The sequence below is a fragment of the Stegodyphus dumicola genome, chromosome 1 (genome assembly GCF_044657685.1).
Source record: "Stegodyphus dumicola isolate Sdum_Otavi_A_Nest chromosome 1, ASM4465768v1".
NCBI lineage: Eukaryota > Metazoa > Arthropoda > Arachnida > Araneae > Eresidae > Stegodyphus > Stegodyphus dumicola.
The window spans coordinates 146,920,317-146,940,238 of record NC_140768.1 but is presented as its reverse complement, the minus strand read 5'-3'; the positions used below and the strand labels follow the sequence as shown (position 1 = coordinate 146,940,238).

The 19,922-nt window shown below is 37.5% G+C and overlaps 2 protein-coding genes across 2 annotated transcripts; both read right to left on the bottom strand.

The window, feature by feature from the left end:
• Positions 1–359: 359 nt before the first annotated feature.
• On the bottom strand, positions 360–2,878 carry LOC118187163 (uncharacterized protein F54H12.2-like). The gene is made up of 2 exons (XM_085818647.1): positions 1,904–2,878; positions 360–482 (listed from the first exon to the last, which is right to left on the bottom strand). Exons 1-2 carry the CDS (start codon positions 2,876–2,878, stop codon positions 360–362), a joined length of 1,098 nt encoding a protein of 365 aa, XP_085674773.1.
• Positions 2,879–5,480: 2,602 nt separating this feature from the next.
• LOC118180726 (uncharacterized) lies at positions 5,481–8,650 on the bottom strand. Its single transcript, XM_085811330.1, has 3 exons — positions 6,692–8,650; positions 6,449–6,592; positions 5,481–6,357 (listed from the first exon to the last, which is right to left on the bottom strand). The coding sequence occupies exons 1-3, from the start codon at positions 6,716–6,718 to the stop codon at positions 5,521–5,523; spliced, it is 1,008 nt and encodes a 335-aa protein (XP_085667456.1). The 5' UTR covers positions 6,719–8,650; the 3' UTR covers positions 5,481–5,520.
• Between the last annotated feature and the right edge of the window lie 11,272 nt (positions 8,651–19,922).

Sequence of the window (19,922 nt, the reverse complement as noted above, 5' to 3'; positions counted from 1 at the left end):
TCTACCTAATAAATTTTCTAAAAATAATTTCTTTTCTAATCCTTTCACGTATATGACAGAATAAATAGATGACAAATATTGCAAAATAATACGAAGATGAGTATAAGGTAAAACACCCTCACTCCAATTCACATGATGACGATTTCTTGTGACCCAAGCAAAACACTTTTGCTGAGATCGTGATAATGTTTTCCAAGGCTGAGGAGGTAAAAATGACCAGCAACTGTGATATCCTTCATGCACGGAGTAAAAAGCTAATTCTTTAACAATGTAATAATGAGGCATCCACTGAAAACCTTCGAAATCGATCACGATGGGAGAAGACATGTTAGCCATTCGACGTCTCAAACTGAAATGAACTATCGGGGCTGGTAGACATAGTATTTATCCCCAGGAAAGATGCCTGTACGAAGGCGAAGCGTTTCACTTGTTTCAGGTCGTAAATCAATCAACAAGTAGCTAAATGGAGTTGAAGTAGCATCCTGAAAAATTTCTTGAAAGGCCTTTACTTTTCCGGGGAACATTTGTCTAGCTAAATGCATAATTTGACTTTTATCTCTAGGATTTTTGTATAGGACAAGGTAATGGGAATTTAAATGAATATTTCTCATCTCCTTGCCTTGGTGAAAAAGATTTTGTGTTATAAAAACGACTGAAAGGTTTCGGTGATGACTTCCTTTTGTAAAAAGTTTGCTTAAGCGAGTATCACTTGCTAATTCAGACATTAAATCGTCTATGATAATTAAAGCATTTTGAAGAGTCTGCAGGTTAGATGGTAATCCTTCTTCAAAATTTACGTTTTTCATGGAATTAAAAAGAGGTTGATAACTTCCGTAGCAATAAATAATATTGGTCGGCATGGGATGGAACATTTTATGATCTATCAATTTCTTCACAAAAAATGTTTTTCCCGAACCGGTAGGTCCGCTCAGAAGACAAGTAGAAGGATGTACGAACTTGGGCAGTTCCATTTTTGGAAATGACAGCATGTTAAGAAAACACTGACTTTTATACTTTATCGAAAATCCTTTTGCATGAGACATTTATTCATTTTGTTTAAATAAGTGTAGAAACAAGAAACACAAGAGATATTTTTACAAATTAAAACAACTTTATTTTTTAAAAATCATATTTACACCATATCTTTTTTTGACAAATTGAAATATTTGGAAATCATGATTCTTCCCATCTAAGGGTGATACAATGAGTTCCATACAGAGTCCTTGACAGCGTTTAATAATGAAATAAATACAATAATGTCCACATACATTAGAAGTTAAACTCTGAAGGGAAATCTTGTTCCAGCAAACATGACGATATTTCTTGACAAAGAATGTGATATCTTTTCCATATACTTCAGGCGGGAGTCCATAAGAGTCAAAAAATTCCAGAGTCTGTTTGTCTGCAATGTAGACAGCTAGCCAATGAGTTCCTTTTTCATCATGTGTATCCGTATTGAGCACCAGTGCACAGGGAAAACTTTGAATCGCAGGTATTTTATCACAAGGAAAAACACCCGCATAATATCTCAAAGAAATAGGATCTCGAGATAAGATTTGATGAATCTGTGATGAATTCATCAGTTTCCAAAATCGTACAGAATATTTCGAGCTTTATTGATTTCTATCAAATTTTCAAATTCAGCGTACACTAATAACGAAACAGTTTGTTGTAAGGGAGTCCCAAATTTTATTTCTAATCTTAAGTTGCTGTGTCGAACTAGATTTAAATGAGAGCCATCACAAAGGTCAGGTGACAGGTCGAAGCGAAATAAGGAATATCCTTTTGAAAATTCTGATCTTGAAAGGTAAAGTCCTCTGTCGTCTGCATTCATAAATAAATTCTGATAAGCTCGTATGAAATGATTTTTGTCAAAATTAGGCTGAAGAGGATTATGAGGTACCGGTTGCCCGTCCACATAAACGCCGATAAAGTTCATATTATAATGCTTGAATTCAAAAGGAGACTTTTTATAGTTTCCGTCAAAGGCATCATTATCGACACATGCCACCACAATACGATTAGGCATTTGACCTATGAAAATATTGTCTTGAATAAAACTCATATTTCCCGTTGGAATGGAATAGGCTTTGCAGAGCACTCTATTAATGGGATATTTGGCTGTTGATTTTTCTAGGCTTTTGGCATGTCCTAGCACAACACCTGGGCTGACTCTCACTTTGCGTACAAACAATGAAGCTTGTTCGAGTAAAACTTTAAATTCACCTTCGCCCAATAAACAAAATTCAGGTTTGCTGCGTATGAGTTTAATTTTCATATCCACCATATTCAGCAAAAGTCTTTCCTGATGAAACATATCCAAGTGCAATCGGCCAATCATATCGACCGAAGCACTCAGTTTAAACAATTCTGCTTGTTGGTTGAATCCTTCATTCGGCTGAGTGTCTTGAATATCAAAAACGTTCATACGTGCTGCTGTATCTTTGAAAAACAATTCTGATGACAGTTGAGACGTTTTCGTATCAAAACCATGATTCAATAATTTTTCTATCATGGCTCTGTAAGGATACGTGTTATTACTGGTGGAAACGAGTCTTTCATTTAAGCTAATATCCACTTGAGAAAACATAGAATGTAAAAAGAGATTGACAGGTCCCACTTTACTTTCAGCCGTGATTGGCTTGCCATCATTTTTTAAAATTTTCACTTTGACGTAGAGTTGTGTCTGTGATAAGTCTAGGTAGTCGTCTCCGCTTCCAGAAACATTGAACTCGACAGGACTTCCTTCCGATACATTGGCTAATGGATAAAATTCAACCCACTGACCTTTTTCGATAACTGTTTGTGTGGGAGGTAACGAAAATAAATCCAATTCGGATTTTGCGCATTCCGGAGAATCTTTTAACAGAAAAGCCATTACGAGTCAAAAATATCACGTCGTTGCACCTTCCTGGCTTTAGACGAAATGAAGTGTTTGGGGGTTTTGCGCTTCCTTTTAAACCTTCCGTGACCAATCATCTCATCTGCTTTCTGAACTGCTTTCCTCGCTAATTTTTTGCCAGCTTCTTTAGATCTGGTTTTGAGGGAGACTTTAAAATTTTCTCCCGACAATACGTCGTTTGCAATTTGTGTTCCAGTCCGCAAGGCTTCTTTTCCGACTGTTTTGGCTCCACTCATCAAAAAAGGCATAGCACTGCGAAACAGCTTTGCAAAAAATCCACCAATACCATAACCTTCCTGTAAAATGGTTCCTTGATAGTAAGGTAATCCATTTCCAGTTTGAGCTAAATAATAATCTTCAAATTTTTTCGTGCAACACGTATAAGGCACCCGCATGTTTGATGCTTCTAATCTTGCATACACAATCCAAATAAAATCAATTTGCAAATGAAGGCTTCTTTTATAGAATTTGTCTCAGGCGAAAATGCAACACAAGAAATACTTTGCCTCTTTCGAATGGTACTAAATCTCCAGAGTGAAGTCTTATGTCAATATGTATAGTCTGAAAATGTTGACGGATAACTGGCAAGTAAAAGGGCCGGGGGTAATGAGCGTTTATGATGTCTCCGTCATTTCCTTCTACGGTGACAATTTTTAACAACGGGGCTTGTACATCTCCCACAATTTGAGGTTCTACGAGATCGCAATACACATACATGACAGGAAAAGATACTTTGGGATCGGCTACAAAAGGACTTTGTTCCAATCCTTTGTAAACACCCGGCTCGAACCCTAGAAGCTCCGCTAATCCTTCGTGAAGAATGACTTTGCAGTTTTCGTCGGTCTTAATGGTCACTTTTTTTCGTAACAAGATGGTAACTGAATTCAATCTTATTTTTATGGGAAGGTATTTTCATGGCTTTTAATAAATCTGGTATCGTTTCATAACATCCTGGAGGCACTCTTCGACCTTCCAATTTTCCATCACCCAAATCAAATCCAAATAAATTATTGTCTTTTCGGACGTTATACCATGTGTGAGGGTAAATAAAGTCCACAAGAGATAACTCCCACTGACTATTTAAATCCATCGGAGTAGGAAGCTGAGTGGTAAATTGTGATATTTTGTTGTCTGGAAAAAAACGCATGGAGCTGTCGCTGATCAGTGTGATAAAGAAAGACATGTTTCCTTCAAATGACAGATAAGCAGAATTTACGGGCCTTTTATACCCTTCTCACATCCTCCACCCAAGCATTGAAGCTTTCGGGGTACCCCTGAAATTTCACAAAATATTCTATTTTCCCGCGACGTTTCCTCTTTTTTAAAACTTTTTCTACGGGATAATAACCAGAGTCCGAAACCTTTTGAAGTTCTTGTTTGTAAAAAGTTCCTTGTATAACTTCTCCTGCTAGATCTTTCAGTTTATAGACAACAGGAATCCGTCGAATAATTTTATAGATTGCAAAAATTTCTCGTGTCCAATTTTGTTCGTATCCTTTCTCAAAGAGCATTTTTTCTCGGCTGATGCGTACCGTGTCTCCAATCTTTAAATCTGAAGAAACAGGCACTTGTGCTGGTTGCTGTCCGTATAATGTTTTCCAAATTCTTTCTTGATTTTGTAGCGTAACGGATACAGGTTCTGTCTTAATACTACGATGCCATGTATGGTTATAACTGGATATCAATTTATCAATCACATCAATGTACTTTCGTGTATTCATTTCGGTAAAGTATTTCCACATTTTTGTTTTTAGAGTTCGATTAAATCGTTCTACGACAGAAGCTTTGGTTGTATTATGTGTCGTGAAAAAGCGAACGTTTCTCTTTTTCAAAAAATTTTGAACTTGTTTATTGGTAAACTCTTTCCCTGCATCTGTTTGTAATGATTCGGGTGTACGTTCCGAAAATATCTTTTCGAAAGCGGATTGGATGGACACAGATGTTTTATCTTTGAGAGGGATAGCCCAAGCGTATTTGGAAAGGATATCTATACAGGTCAGCAAATATTTATATCCATCATTAAAAGAGGCCAGGGATTGCATATCCACTAAATCAGATTGAAATTGCTCGTTTAAGCCTCCTACGATGACTCTGTTCCTGGGAAACGTGTGCCTCAAAGGCTTGTGCAAAGTATAAGAATCCTTGGTTTGCAACCATTTCTGGATGTCTTTTGTTTTTACGCGACCTTTTAAAGCACGATGCAAAGCAGCAACACCCCCGAAGCTTGCGGGGACCTGAGGATCCCGATAGGTCTGAGCCAGAGCTGCGTTCATTGCAACAGTTGTTATGATCTAAACGTACACTGATATTCATTTATATATGTTTAACTAGAACAGAAAAAAAGTTTACTAGTTTCACGTATATTAAGATTCTAGAAATAGGTCTAAAAAACAAGAGAGAAAAATGAATGTTACTTAACATCTCAAAGTCTGAATAATGAATGATACATGTTTAAGAATAACAACACTATTTATACTCTATAAAAGTCAACAGGTATTTTGAAAATAATTTATGTGAGTAATCATTACAGATAAATTCTTTTAAATAAGGTCTGAACCTGGAGACAGTCATGAGATCGTTGTAAAATAAAATAACATTTATTGAGCATCCTAATTATTTTACAAATATTCATAGTATTCAATACCTAAGACACCATTGGTAGTACAAAATGTGTTTCTTACTTCATCGAGTATATGGTTTAAACACACAGATTTTAAAAAGTCCTTGGTAATGTAGTGAGCAGGTTTCACTAACATTAAATAGGATTCTTCACCCCAAATGTTTCCATAAAATTGCCTGGCGATGTCAACAGCATTGAATCTCAGAGCAATGGCATTCACAGTTTCTGTTTTATGAACGAGTTCTTCACAGTCTTTCAGCTGGGGATATTTCAGTTCGTCTTGTTGATTAAAAAGTTCTTCAAGTGACGTCTTTAGAATGATTTGAAGTCGCGCTCTTCCCATAGAAATGTCAAAGGATTGGGGTAGATTTTCCTCTCTGACAGGTTCGTCAGATACGCTTTCGTAGGCTTCACAAAAGTTCATGTTTTGATAAACGAGGTTGGTGACAATATCGCTGATACGGCTAAAGTTGGACATCAGTTCTTCCCACTGCGTCGTTGTAATGCTGAGGCTACTTTTTTCATCTCCTGTCGAAGAGAGTTGCTTCAAAGTGAAGTGGGAATCTTTATACGTGACCACAAAATTCTTGGGCAATTCCAGATTCAGTGTCAGCAGGTCTGGTTCCTCCACTGTCATGTTGGTTGCAAGAACATTCAAACACCATGGCTCAAAATTTACTCCTCGTCTTGTCGGATAGTAAGCTTTACCATATTTCGCATACTCTCGGATGTGCACAGTCACTTTTCCCTTGTAAATGCTGGGTCCCACAAAGACATTGTCTCCCATGTGAGTGAGCTCCTCTGGAATAGCGTCTTCGGTGAAGAGTCCTTTGCGCTGAAAAAAAAATTCAGTTAGTATAGAATACATAAAATTGGGGTCACATACAATATCAACTTTAATATATAAGATTTTCGCAAATACGTACTTTTTTCTCGAAATGGGATGTTTCTTCTGCTTTTCTTTTGGCACAAGAGCTAGCTGATTCATTGAGAACATCTTGGGTGCGGTCTTCATGGCTCAACACTTTATCGTTCAAAGGCATAGGTTCATTCTCAAATAGGTTTTCCATCTGAAAAAAAGTAAAGACAAATTAAGCACATATTGCAAATTCAACTCTTTTTTAAAGATTAAAAATCTAAAAACAGTAACTTTTCAAAACGTTACTTACTTCTTTGTTGTTTCGTGCCTGATCCATTCGAAGCAGTGAAGAAAGATTGTCGAAGCAAAAGCAGGTACGTACACTCAGGGCGACAGGCAGGAAAGAAATGCGGAACGTTGCTCGGGATAACCTTATATCGGGTAGGAACTCTTTATTTCATCTCAACGGTGATTGGTTAAGAAACGGTGAGGTCATATTTCAAAGAATCTGATTGGTTCACAGAAAAATATCCATACACCATAGCGGAAGCATACAAAGGTGTTATACGGCAGACGCCATTTTGTAAAACAACATGCCCCAACAAGAAATGGATGATGTCATTCCAAACACGTGGTTCAAGAGTTCGTTGCCAAAAAACCTAAAAATATATATTCAATGCCACAAAAAATAAAAACTTTGAGACATAAAATCGTTGCCACAGAATCAAAACGAAATTTTGATGATGTCATTCCATGACGTGATACAAGATGGCGCTGGTGTCGTCACTTCCGGAGAAATCCAAGATGGCGGAGGCCACGCTTTTCTGTGACGTCACTTCCGGTTGTCACGTGATCCAAGATGGCGGTGGCGGCACCTCAAAGGAACGCCCTCCCATTGCGACATCTATTGTTCTCTTACGTCATCTATTGTTATATTACGTCATGGCGGCATCCTTTGACCGCACGGTTACCTCCGGTTACTACTTTTAACGTTGGTTGTTCTGTTTTTTCTTCTCGAACTGGTTTCATCGTCAGCTTAAGGGACGCTTCGTTAAAATCCAGCGTTGCTTCTGCCTCGGATCTATCCCTAAGATGACATGTGCTTGCAAATTCTTTACGATAAAAAACATAATCTTTACTTGCTCGTCCTTGATACGAATGTATAACGGTAATTTACCTATGCACTTGCATCTTTCTCCCTGCGCAGCTAACACTGTCGTATTATCCGAATTATATATGCGGTATTTACGGAAATACTTCCTAAAAAATCTTCTGCCACACAGGAACACTGCGCGCCTGTATCCAGGAGTGCGGTGGCTGGGATGTTATTCACCAACACTTCAATCTTTGGAAGAGTCAAATTTTTCACCATCACTGTATTTAACTTGAAGGAAGAGGGGTTTTCTTGGCCTTCGGATTTCCGCACCCTCCCGTCAGCAGAAATCCGTTTTAGTTTAAATCTTGTTCCTTCCTTTCCATGCCTTCCTTCAGACTTTTTTTCTGGTTTACTATTGAACTGTCGACGTTCGCCGGTTGTTTTTGGATACTCGGGTTTACTTGCCACTGATTCGCTTTCCTTCCGTAGCCGTGTTCTTGACTTTGCTGTGGTCTTGGCGCACCAAATTGGCTTCGTTGCTCATACTGGCGTCTTCTTTCAATGTCCGCCGTTCTTCTACTTTCAAACTGGATTGCTAGATCAAATAACTTTTTCAGTGTAGTCGGATTTCTTAATTCAATAAAGTCTTGTACTTGGGGAAGTAACCTCGGCAAAATCACTTCAATTATCTCAGGATCCGGACGGTTTCCATACAAGAGTTTGAAGACGTGAATTTTTCTTAAAATAAAGGTGGAAAGATTTTCCATTCGTTGCTGATATATGCTGAAAAGTTCCGCTTCTAATCTTGCATGATCTCTTACGACAGGGAAGGCTTTTACTAAGGCGGTCTTAAAATTTTCTTAAGTATAGGTGGGACTTCCCGCTTGACCCAAGAGGCTTCTGCCTATACATTTGAACCAATTAAGCGCTTGGCCCCTCAAAGCGCTGGTAGCTAAGGTGACTTTCTGGAACTCATGCACTGGATAGAGCATGAAGTGGTCATCCAATTTTTCCAAAAAAACTGGTTACCGGTGAGTTTCCATTAAATGTTGCTTCTGGTTTCATCGATGCGCGCATGGTCTGGACGATATAACCAAATCTTTCCAGGGCGGCAGCTGGCATATCTGGATTCTGAGCCGCTTCTGCAGGCAGCACAGGTTCTTCTTGAAACTCGGCCATGGTTATTCTTCTTCGTCGGGCGCCACTATCAGGTTCTGCGTTCCTCCTTACTTGCTTAGGGAACGTTGACTGTCCTGACTCGGAACAATAAATTCAATAAATTCAAATTCAATAAATTCAATCTAACTCCAAGATTGGCCGTATATTAACAAAAAGCCGTATGTAGTACAGAGAACTGCTAACACTACGATACGTTTAAAATTATCAAGAGGATTAAATCTCTGGCCTTGAAGGCAACCAGCAACCGAGTAAAACTACTATGGCAAGCGGCCTGCTTCTACCGGTTAATTGGTTAATTTTCTAATCACATATAAACATTAAATTGTTTTTAATTTGAGACTTATGAATAAAATAACGCAAACTAGACTGCAGAAAATTCTTCAGAATGAAGTTAGTACTGAAAAATACATTGATCCTATTATCCAATTTTATCCTACAACAAATCTTTTAAAAAATGTGGAATTAGCAGAGCACTAGGTGGAAATAAGGATGACATTGTGTTTTAGGAAAGTGGCAAATCTAGTTACAGTGACAACCTAAGTGAAAATAACTATGACTTTAGCAACAGTGATGACGAATTTCTGGGATTCTATGAAACGCTGATGTATTTGCTAATTTTTAAACGCAACAGTTCCGTTTTCGTTGTATAAAATGTTATCATTAAAATAGGTACTTAATCCTTTTCCGTCTAAGTATTTTTCCCAAGTTTTAACCTAATAAACCACTGCGCGTCTTACAAGCCAGGAAATTGAGGTATAGTATAAATCGCCCTTCATTTCGTATCAGTGCCGACGATTTGGATGAAAAAGGGTACCTTTTTAAAAAGGAAATTCTTAACGAAGAAAAGCCGTTTTATGTACAGCATAATGTCTAAAAATACCGTCAAATTAAACAGTAATCTTGACTTTAATGCTTTTGTATGCATTTCTTGAATTGATTAATAAATGTAAATTTGTAATTTAAAAAAAAAACGTATAATATTTTATTTAGTTACATGCTAGTTATCTGTGTTATTGCTTCGTTTCTGGTATAGACTACCCCCCCCCCAGAAAAAAGCGTTTTGCTCCTCGATTGCAAAAATTTCTCGATTTTCCATTACTTAACTAGTGGAATTTCCTAGTTCCCCCTCCCCAATAAAATTACAGCTCTGCGACGACAACTGAGTGAAATATTTGCAGCTCTCTACACATAAATTGAATGTTTATTTAAAAATAAAATATTTCCTAATTTTTATATCCCTTTTCTAGTTTATATGAAATTTCAAAATTTAACGATATCAGTTAATGAAATACTTGCAAGTAATATAATGGTTCGGCGAAATATATTCTTGATTCCAAACCCTTACTGCTAGGCATCAGCCCATCGCTCTTAGAATACATTATTAGTCCAAAGGGGCAATTTGCCCAGAAGGATTATTAATTTCATTTTGGCATTTTGCGTTGAAAACTATAAACGGCGAATCACTTTTCAAATTGTTGCCACCAAATATTATCGCCCTGTATTATATTTAAAGAAATTAAATAATGAAGAGTCTGCATGAATGCATGTATGTTTCTCGCTTACGATAATACGACGGTACCATCAAAACTGTAACCATAAAAATTTCGGCGTGTGGAAGCCCTAATTTGAATTTAAAATTTGTTTTATTATCGATTTCATATTTTATAACACTTCAACAAATTTTTGATTAACAAACTCAGCGATTTCAAAGCGAGCAATGGCAACACTGTAAAAAAAAAAAAAAAAAAAAAAAAAATTTTTATCTTCAGCGCGCGATATATATTCCTGATATACTGATACTGAATGAGACCTAAAAACACTTTTCTTTTAAAATATATCTTTCCTTATGATCCCTAACACATCCGTTTACTTTCCCCTTCCGTAATTAATGTCAGTCTCTTGCTCTTGACCGCATTTGCAAAGCCACCGTTTTTCGAGCCTACGGGAAAAGGTTATCGCTCAGATTGGCGAAAGTGACGTTTGCTTTTTCGTGTTGTTTTGTATCGCTCACACTCTTTTCATTTTAAACTTTATTGGTAGTCATGGAAGATAATAGAGAGGTGATTGCTATCAAGTTAATCATTTTGATCTCCACTCTGGCACTTCAAGTAACAGATAAACACACTTCTGGTTATAGCAATCAATTACATCAGTAATAGTTAAATTCTGTATACACTAAGACTAGTTTAAAACGAATGCTGGATAAGTCTATTTATCAGACATTACTTATGTGTATTTTCTGATGTCTGCATTCCAATGAAAATTTGATGGCTCACTGGAAAATTTGTGACCTGGTGAAAGCACTTTTTTTTACTAACTTTATTGCTCATAATTACTGTTCTGTCCATAAATATAAACAAACAAACAGATCCCCCCCCCAAAAAAAAACAAGACTTTCTATGACAAAAATCTATATGGCTGATATTTACATCTTCACAGCCAGCAGATGCTATTCAGCAAAATGAAGATTAAATAAAGCATATGAATACATGAGCAATCAAACATGTGCGAGTTGTTTACTGCCCCGTAGAACACTCGGTAATATACCTAAAACACATTAATTATACCAACTCTAGAAATTAGGAGGTGCACATCATGAGTTTGTTTTATGTGATTACGGCAAAGCCTCGAGGGATATCTGCCTAACAGGAGGGATCCCTTTGTAGATTTTTTAAAACTGGCTCGTAGACCAGTTGCAAATGGGGAAAACCAAGAAAACGCCCATGTAGGCCAGCCCGTTCGTGGCATTCTAACCTCAGACAGAATTACCAGTGTTCAACGACGCTTCGCCCACTAGTAGGCTCGTGCACATAATTGGAAAGTACAATTCATTATGTAAACACACATGAAGGTGATAATAAGTTGTGCACTGTTTTAAGTAATCAAATGTTATAAATGCACAGCTGTTACATTTCTTATTATTTATTAGTCATGTTTATATTACGTACATCATACATATGATATAATTATGAATTAACCCAAAAACAAAATGTGTACACTCTTTTGTACTCAAATGTTTATCAATTATTTTTCAACAGATTATTACATATCCATAATAATATGAAAAGAACTGATGACTACAGTTGTTGCCAATTACACGATCGTTAAATGAATTACAAGTAACTTCAAATAAACTTTTTGGCAATGTTTATTTTTGTATTCATACCAACATATCTAATAAGTCATGTATTTGCATACAGATAGAGAGATGCGATAGTTTAGAAGTTGCTGATATATATTTATTAGTACAGTCAAAAGTCGTTAATTCGGACACCCATAATCCGGACCTCAAAGCTACAAACTTTCTGCGCATGCGTAGCGTTTACGCATGCGCATAGGCTTTTACGCGTGCGCGTAAGTACTTTACGGCTGAGAATATGCGTGTGCGCATGCGCATAATACGTTAACGCATGCGCGTTTAATGTATAACGGACGGTATAAGCTAAGCTAAAATTATCTAATTCAGTTAATGTTGCAGATTGCGTTGTTCCTTAATCTTCGAATTGGATCCGCCTTTTCATTTTTTGCAGACTGTTAGAGCAATTTTATAAAAGTAAGCTTGAACTTTCGATTATGTCAAATAGAATTTCCGATATATATTTACTAATATGTACAGGATCTACAAAGCGAAAGTGTGTTTCGAAATCCGAAATCTGTTTATCAATTTCACGCTGCTCTGAGCGGGGGGAGACGCCGGAAACGTTTACTCCCCCACGCGCCGCAGAGGCACGCAATGAATTGGAAGTTGATCTGTCAGCACTATCTTTATCTTCAGAGCAGATGTTTTTATTTGATTTGGCTTATAATTCCTTACTAAATGTAGTATTTCATCTCGATGTACTCCGTCTTTGATATGCTTTAAATCAAGTTCCTTGTCATTATAATTCGCTTCCAATAGTGAAGAAAGTGACACAGAGGTATTGAAAACGAAAAAATTTGGATTGAAAAATTAGTCGGTATTCTCGACACAGCAATTATAGGATTTGAACAGCGAAACTTTGTAACTAAACAAGAAATTATGTCTGTTTAATAGAATTAAAGAGAAAGTATTATCACATGAAACGAAGCAACTTAAACAACTTACACTAAAAGAAATGTTTAATAAAGTAAACAAATAAATATTAAGCTTTTTCTTTTTGTAAATTTTGATATCCTTTAGATCATAATTGTTCTTTATTTCATAAACTACGGTCTGATATTTTTAATTTTGTAATTTCTGCATGCCATCTTACCATATTTAAGCTGATGATCTACAATCCGGAAAAATCGATAATCCGGAATCGCCGAAGTCCCGACGAGTCTATATTAACGACTTTTGACTGTATTAATGTAATGAATGAGATTTACATTAATGAATGTATATATAAATGTTTTTCATCATGCATAATAATAAATCCATAAATTTCCAATGTTTCAATACGTAGCATTTACAATAAAAGTATAGTTTCTAATGGGGTAGAGTTGACTTTAAGGTATTCCTTGTATTATCGCTAAGTTGTTGTTTCATTTATCGCCAAGTTGTTATTTCGTTTTTCGCCAAGTTGTATCATTTATGGTAACCTGAGTAGTTGAACGTTATAGAAACCCTATTATGACGTAATCGTTTGCATTATTCTGGGAAATTTTGAATCATGGGATGTTTTGCAAAGTCTTTTGTGGTGTGTGTTGCTTAGGAAGTACATTGCTTGTTTCATTGTTTAGACGGTACAATGAATATAGTAGAATTAATTTAAGTTTCTGTACGATTTGGAACGAAAGGGGAAAAGTGCATTAATTGAGTGAATTAATTGTGTAAATGAAGGTTTACTTAGTAGCCATAGTCCGGAACAACGTAGTATATTTTTTACTCTTATTTTTGTTAATTTCTGTTGTGACGCGGATATACGGATTGTAGTTCAGATAATTTTAGGAAGTTTTTGGATGCTGTTAAGGAATTTTGTGTGCCACAGACTGAAGACGAATGAATTTCTAAATAGGGTAAGGGGATTTTTGCTTTGTGTAGTGCTAAAATACATAACAGGTTTTCCCTTTTTTGTGCTATTTCATTGTTTGGTTTAAAATGTAGCTTATTGAGATTATGCATTTTTTGTTTGCCTCTACTGTAGAATTGGGTGCTCCTTTGACTTTTTAAGTGAAAATATATCGATATGTACATGGACAAACTCAAGGGAGTGCGTAAAGCATAGTTTGTGCAATTCGGGGATTTTTTTTAAAGCGAAAATTGGTCGATGTGTACATGGATAAAGTCAAGGGAGTGCACAATGCCATTTTTGTGAAATTCGGGGATTTTTTTTAAGTGCAAATAGGTCGATGTGTACATGGATACCGAGTTTGTGCAATTTTTTGACTTGTTATTTTGGTTTGTTTAGCGGCAATTTTTTCGCCAAAAATCGCCGCTACACAGGCCAAAATAACAAGCATTGCACAAACTCGGTATCCATGTACCGACAAAAATCGCCAAGTTTCGTCAAGGGGTACCCTAAAATATACTTTTACCTTTCTAATGTATTTATAATGCAAAAAGTATTTCATTAATAATATGAAAATAATAGACAGATTTAATGAGTATTCTCATTATTACATAAACTATGCTTTTCTTTTTTTATGCTGTTTAAAATGTGTCACTGATTATGCAATTAACAATTTAAAAGATAAGTAATTAGGAGAAAAGCCGCGCATATACAAAGGGATTTTAAAAAATTATTCAACTTAAATTTAAGAAATAAAATTCTATTATATAGCAGTAATAATACACGATCAGCACGAAATACCACAAATTTGGCGATTTTTTGGCGACGAACAATTTGTAAACTAATCCGAACTGCAAGAACGTCGTAAAATACTGCCAACTCTGAAATTTCCACGATTATATATTTAATTAATATATAAACATTTTAAAAATGACTCAGGCAGTTATATTACAACAAAACAGGAATAATTAAATCGGCCTCTATTTCCACTGTCCATGACTTCACAGTGAGAGCCATCGCCATATTGAAAGTTACCCGTGATCCTTCAGGAGCAGAACTTTCGTCTGATTGGTTAAACATACGAGGAACACGTCTCCAGACGGAGCATTTTGGGGAAAGTTTTAAAATGTTGCTCTTAGCCGAGACATGTTCCTCCTAGCTAGACGAAACATTTCTCGGAAGCCTCCCTCTTAAAGCAATGCTACTAGAATCTCGTTTCTCGGAATTGTCCCACGTAGCCGCGTACGTCCCTAGAAGTGATAGCCTCTTAAGTTTCAACGACAAAATTGCCATACAAACAGCATCGTCCACCAAACCACCCCACAGCACAGAATCGCGCCAAAAACCAGCGCAGAACACATATCGCCACATTTGGCGATCTTAGGGCGCATATAAGAGTAGAGCCAATAGATCATTAGTTAATGGTTCGACTAGAAAGTTTTGCAAATGAGTTGAATTAAAGTCAAGTTGAGAGTCATTATTCACTGAAGTAGTTTTATTGGATAGCTACTTTAGTCCCTTGCGGTAAATCTCATCTAAATCTGACTGAGACACAAGTTAGAGACAAATCAACTACTTCTGTTCTTAAGAATGAAGGTCCATTCCACCAAAATTTAAGATGTTCAATTTGATCTGGGCTAACACCTCTTGAAATCAAGTGAGCAGGGTTTTCTTCTGACTTCATACACCTCCATTGAAACTCGTATGTAAGTTGTTGAATTTTGGCAACTCGGTTAGCTACAAATGTCTTTAACACATGTGGAGAATTCCGAATCCATGCAAGAACTACAGATGAGTCACACCACACACACACACACACACATACAGGGGTTGGACAAAAATATGGAAACACCTTTAAAAAACATGTTTCTTTGCTTAGTAGGTGTAGGAAACCCGTTGGCATCCAAACAGCTTGCAGTCTTCTCGGAAAGGATAAATACAGTTCCTGTATGTTTGCCAAGGGAATATTATACCATTCTTCTGCAAAACGGTGGCAAGTTCAGATAACAATGTTGGCGGTGGATAACGAGAACGCACTTTCCGTTCCAATGTAGACCACAAAGGTTCGATAATATTCAGGTCTGGTGACTGTGGTGGCCAGGGGAGATGGGACAACGCATCCTCGTGCTCAGAAAACCAGTCCTGGACAATGTGAACTGTGTGAACAGGGGCTTTGTCTTGGAAGGCACCATCACCATCGGGGAACAAAGTTTGTACCATGGGATGAACTTGATCGGCCAAAATGTTCACATAAGACTTGGCAGTCATGTGCCCTGACACAGTTATCATGGGGCTAGCAGAGAACCACGATATGGCTGCCCAAACCACAACAGAACCCCCGTCATGTTTCACTCTTGGCAACAAGCAGTCTGTATTATAGGCTTGAGATGGCGTTCTCCAGACGTAAACTCGGCCAGAAGTGGGAAACAATGTGAAAGAAGACTCGTCAGACAATATTACTCGCTTCCACTGCTCTATAGTCCAGGCTTTATGACTTAAACACCACCTTTTCCTGTTACGGGCATTAGCATCACTGATGAGTGGCTTCTCAATTGCAGCACGGCCAGCAATTCCCTGTTTATGAAGCTCCCTTCTAATTGTTTTGGTACTCACAGGGTTCAGTAACACAACATTCATTTCAGCAGTAACTTTTGCAGCTGTGGTCTTCTTATTTTTCGTCACAATTGCCCTTAATGATCGTCTGTCACGATCACTCAGGACACACTTTCGTCCGCCCTGTGATTTAGCAGATGATGTTTTTCCGCTTTTCAAATATGCGGAATAAATCTTCTATACAGTACCTCTTGAAACACTAAACACCTCGGCTACCTTGCTTACGGAAGCACCTACCATACGTGCTCCAACAATTTGCCCACGTTCGAAGTCTGTTAACTCTGACGTAATGCAATGGCAACCTCACATAACAGTACTCCGACAACAACTGAACTGTTTAGCACATTTACGAAGTTGTATAGGTCGTGTCAGTAGTCAAAAACGCCAGCGCCACCTACATATTTCATTAAAATCAATCTTTCTTTTCAAACTTGCATTTCACAAGGTGTTTCCATATTTTTGTCCATCCACTGTATATATATATATATATATATATATATACATATATATATATATATATATATATATATCTTATCTAAATTCAATTTTAGTGCCTTTCGCACCTTATTCATTAACTGCGATAGTAACATTGCACCACAGAGTTCAAGTCTTGGTATAGAGGTATAGATACTGGTTTTAACGGCGTGATTCTTGATTTACTGCACAAAAGAACTACTGAACTGGAACCCGATTGCAATATACACTGCTGGCCACCCAAATTGCAACACCAAGAAAGATAAGAGATATCACAACAAAATTTATTTAGTGGATAACTTGTTGACCAAGTATCAAATGATTAAATTTATAGACTTCTGTGAAGAGTAGTTCCTTTCAGAATCAATAGCCAGAGTAGCCGCCATTGTTGGAGATCATCGCTGCCACACGCCTCGGCATTGATTCAAAGAGACTTTGGATGTGTTCTTAGGGTACAGCAGACCAAGCAGCTTCCACACGTTGCCAAAGTTGATCTGGTGTGGCAGCTTGGGATGTAATCTGGGTCAATCGTTCAGAAACCATGGACCACATGCTTTCTATCGGCGAAAGATCCGGAGAGCGAGCCGGCCAGGGAAGTAATTCAATCTAGTGACTGACGAAGAACCCTTCGACAATGCGTGCCACGTGTGGTCGCGCTTTATCCTTTTGAAATATGGCTGTGGGTAAGACCTCAAGGTAAGGAAGTGCAACTGCCTCCAACACCTCGGAGATGTAGCGCTGGCTGTTTAAAGTACCGGCAATGCGTACTAGATGAGTGCGAGAGTGATATCCAATACCGCCCCATACCATAATACCCGGTGCAGGAGCAGTGTGGCGGTGCATAACCCAGCTGTTCAGCATCCTCTCTCCACGGTGTTTCCAGACTCGAATCCGACCATCGTGGTGTTGCAGACACAAGCGTGACTCGTCAGTCAACACAATTTCATTCCATTCTGCCGTCCACATCCTTCTTTCATCGCACCATCGGCGGCGGAGACGTCTGTGGTGCTGCGTCAAGGGGAGACGAAGTAAAGGACGTTTTGCGGACAGACCACTCTGCTGTAAATGGCATCGAATGGTACGCGCTAACATGGATGATGCGTTACAGACTGAATGTGCTGTGCTATGGTTCGTGATGTGACTGAGCGATTCGTCACTGCCATGCGCACAATGTTCCTGTCATCACGTGAAGTGTTGCACTGAGGTGGATCCATCCAACGGTCACATATTCGCCTTACATATCCGCACTCCTGCATCCAACCGTCACATATCCGCATTACGATTGTTTGGTTTCGTCCAACACAACTACCGATTTTCCTGAAAGATAATCCATACTCGTGGTAGGCCACTATCCTTCCTCTGTCGAACTCGGATACTTGATCAAACAATGATCGCTGTTTACTAAAAGGCATAACTGATCGTTTTTTTTTTTTTTTTTTTTTTTTTTTTTTGAAAAAAACCACAAGAAAAACACAATTGCAGGACTTGTAATCATCGAAAACTCCAAGTCTTAAATAGCGCTTTCAAGTGGCGTCACAGGCGTGCGTGATGTGCATCTGCGATGAAATTCTAATCATTTGCATATTTCACCTCCGCTAATGCATGTTGTAAATTTCATGTTATTTTCATGCTTCCTTCAGGGTGTTGCAATTACTGTGGCCAGCAGTGTACATTTGACATAAATGCATGCTCCATAAGCTAATTCTGAAGCATCAGAAAATCCATGCAATTCATTTTTAATAGCGTTGCTAGACAAAATGTTTCGATTAATAATTACACCATTAATTTTAGGCATCGACGTGATGAAATTCTTCCACTCACGAGATTCCGTTTCGGGAAGAACATCATTCCAGCCAATTTTTAGAAGCCACAGCTCCTGCATAAAAATTTTGGCTTTCGTAATTAACTGGTCCAATTAAACCGAGTGGATCAAATATTCGAGCAATAGCTGATAAAATATGTCTCTTAGTATAGTAATCATGCGAATTTGTAGTTACGTTGAATGTGAAAGCGTCTGAATCTGGATTCCATAAAATACCTAACACCTCCGTTTCATTTTTAATTTCATTGGAAAACGAATAATCTTCAGCCTTAGTATTAATCAGCAATTCCCTGTGATTAGCGAACCATTTATGAAGCTTCATGCCTCCTCGACTTAAGAGATTCACTAACTGATTTTGCAGTTCTTTAGCTTTTTCTAAATCTTCTGCTCTTGATAGAACATCATCCATATAAAAATCTTGAAGTGCGATTGAAAATGCTAATGGGAATTCCTTTCCTTCATCTTCAGCTAATTGTCGTAGGACTCTAGTAGCAAGGAAAGGGGCACAAGTAGCCATATGTAACGGTATTCAGCTGATATGTCTTGATTTCTTCTTGGGAATTTTTCTTCCAAAGAATTCGTTGAAATTTCCTCTGGTCTGGATCTATTAAAATTTGATGATACATTTTCTCTATATTAGCAATGAATGCGAAAGTGCGTTTCCTGAACCTTATCATGATGAAAAACAAATCTTCCTGTACTATGCCTCCATTCAGTATATGCTCATTTAAAGATATACCGGTTGATGTCTTCGCAAAAGCGTCAAATACGACTCTTAGTTTTGTCGAACTTTTTTCTGGACGATATATTCCATAATGCGGAATATAATATGATGGTCCCAAATTTACATCTTCGTGTTTCTTCCATATGGCCTAAAGCTTCGTATTCCTTCAGAAATTCTTGATAGAAGGATAGTAATTTTGGTTCCTTCAGCAGTTTTCTCCATAACGCAGGGCCGGCGCTAGGGGCGGGCAAGCCGGGCCCCAGCCCGGGGTGGCAAATTGGCTGTACCCTTATGCAACTTGGCACCAAATTTCGTCCTACTTTCAGTATTAATAAGCACTTTTGCATCAAACAATTCAATAATAATCTTGATAAATTTATCATTTTAGCTAGTAATACATCCAATTTACCTACTACTACTTTTCTTGAATGGAAAGCTGCACTAATTAAAGAATTTCAACTTTTGCTTTTCAAGTCGACTAATTTCAATTCTTTGCACAATAAAAAGCATCTAGAAAATCTTATTCAAAAACTGCAAGATAACTTTATCATCACAAAGATTGACAAAGCTAGCAAAAATTTTAGTGTTATTTGAAAAAAATTTTATTTCGACCTTCTGTATAATGAATTGAATAACACTTGCACCTACCACAAGATTACTACC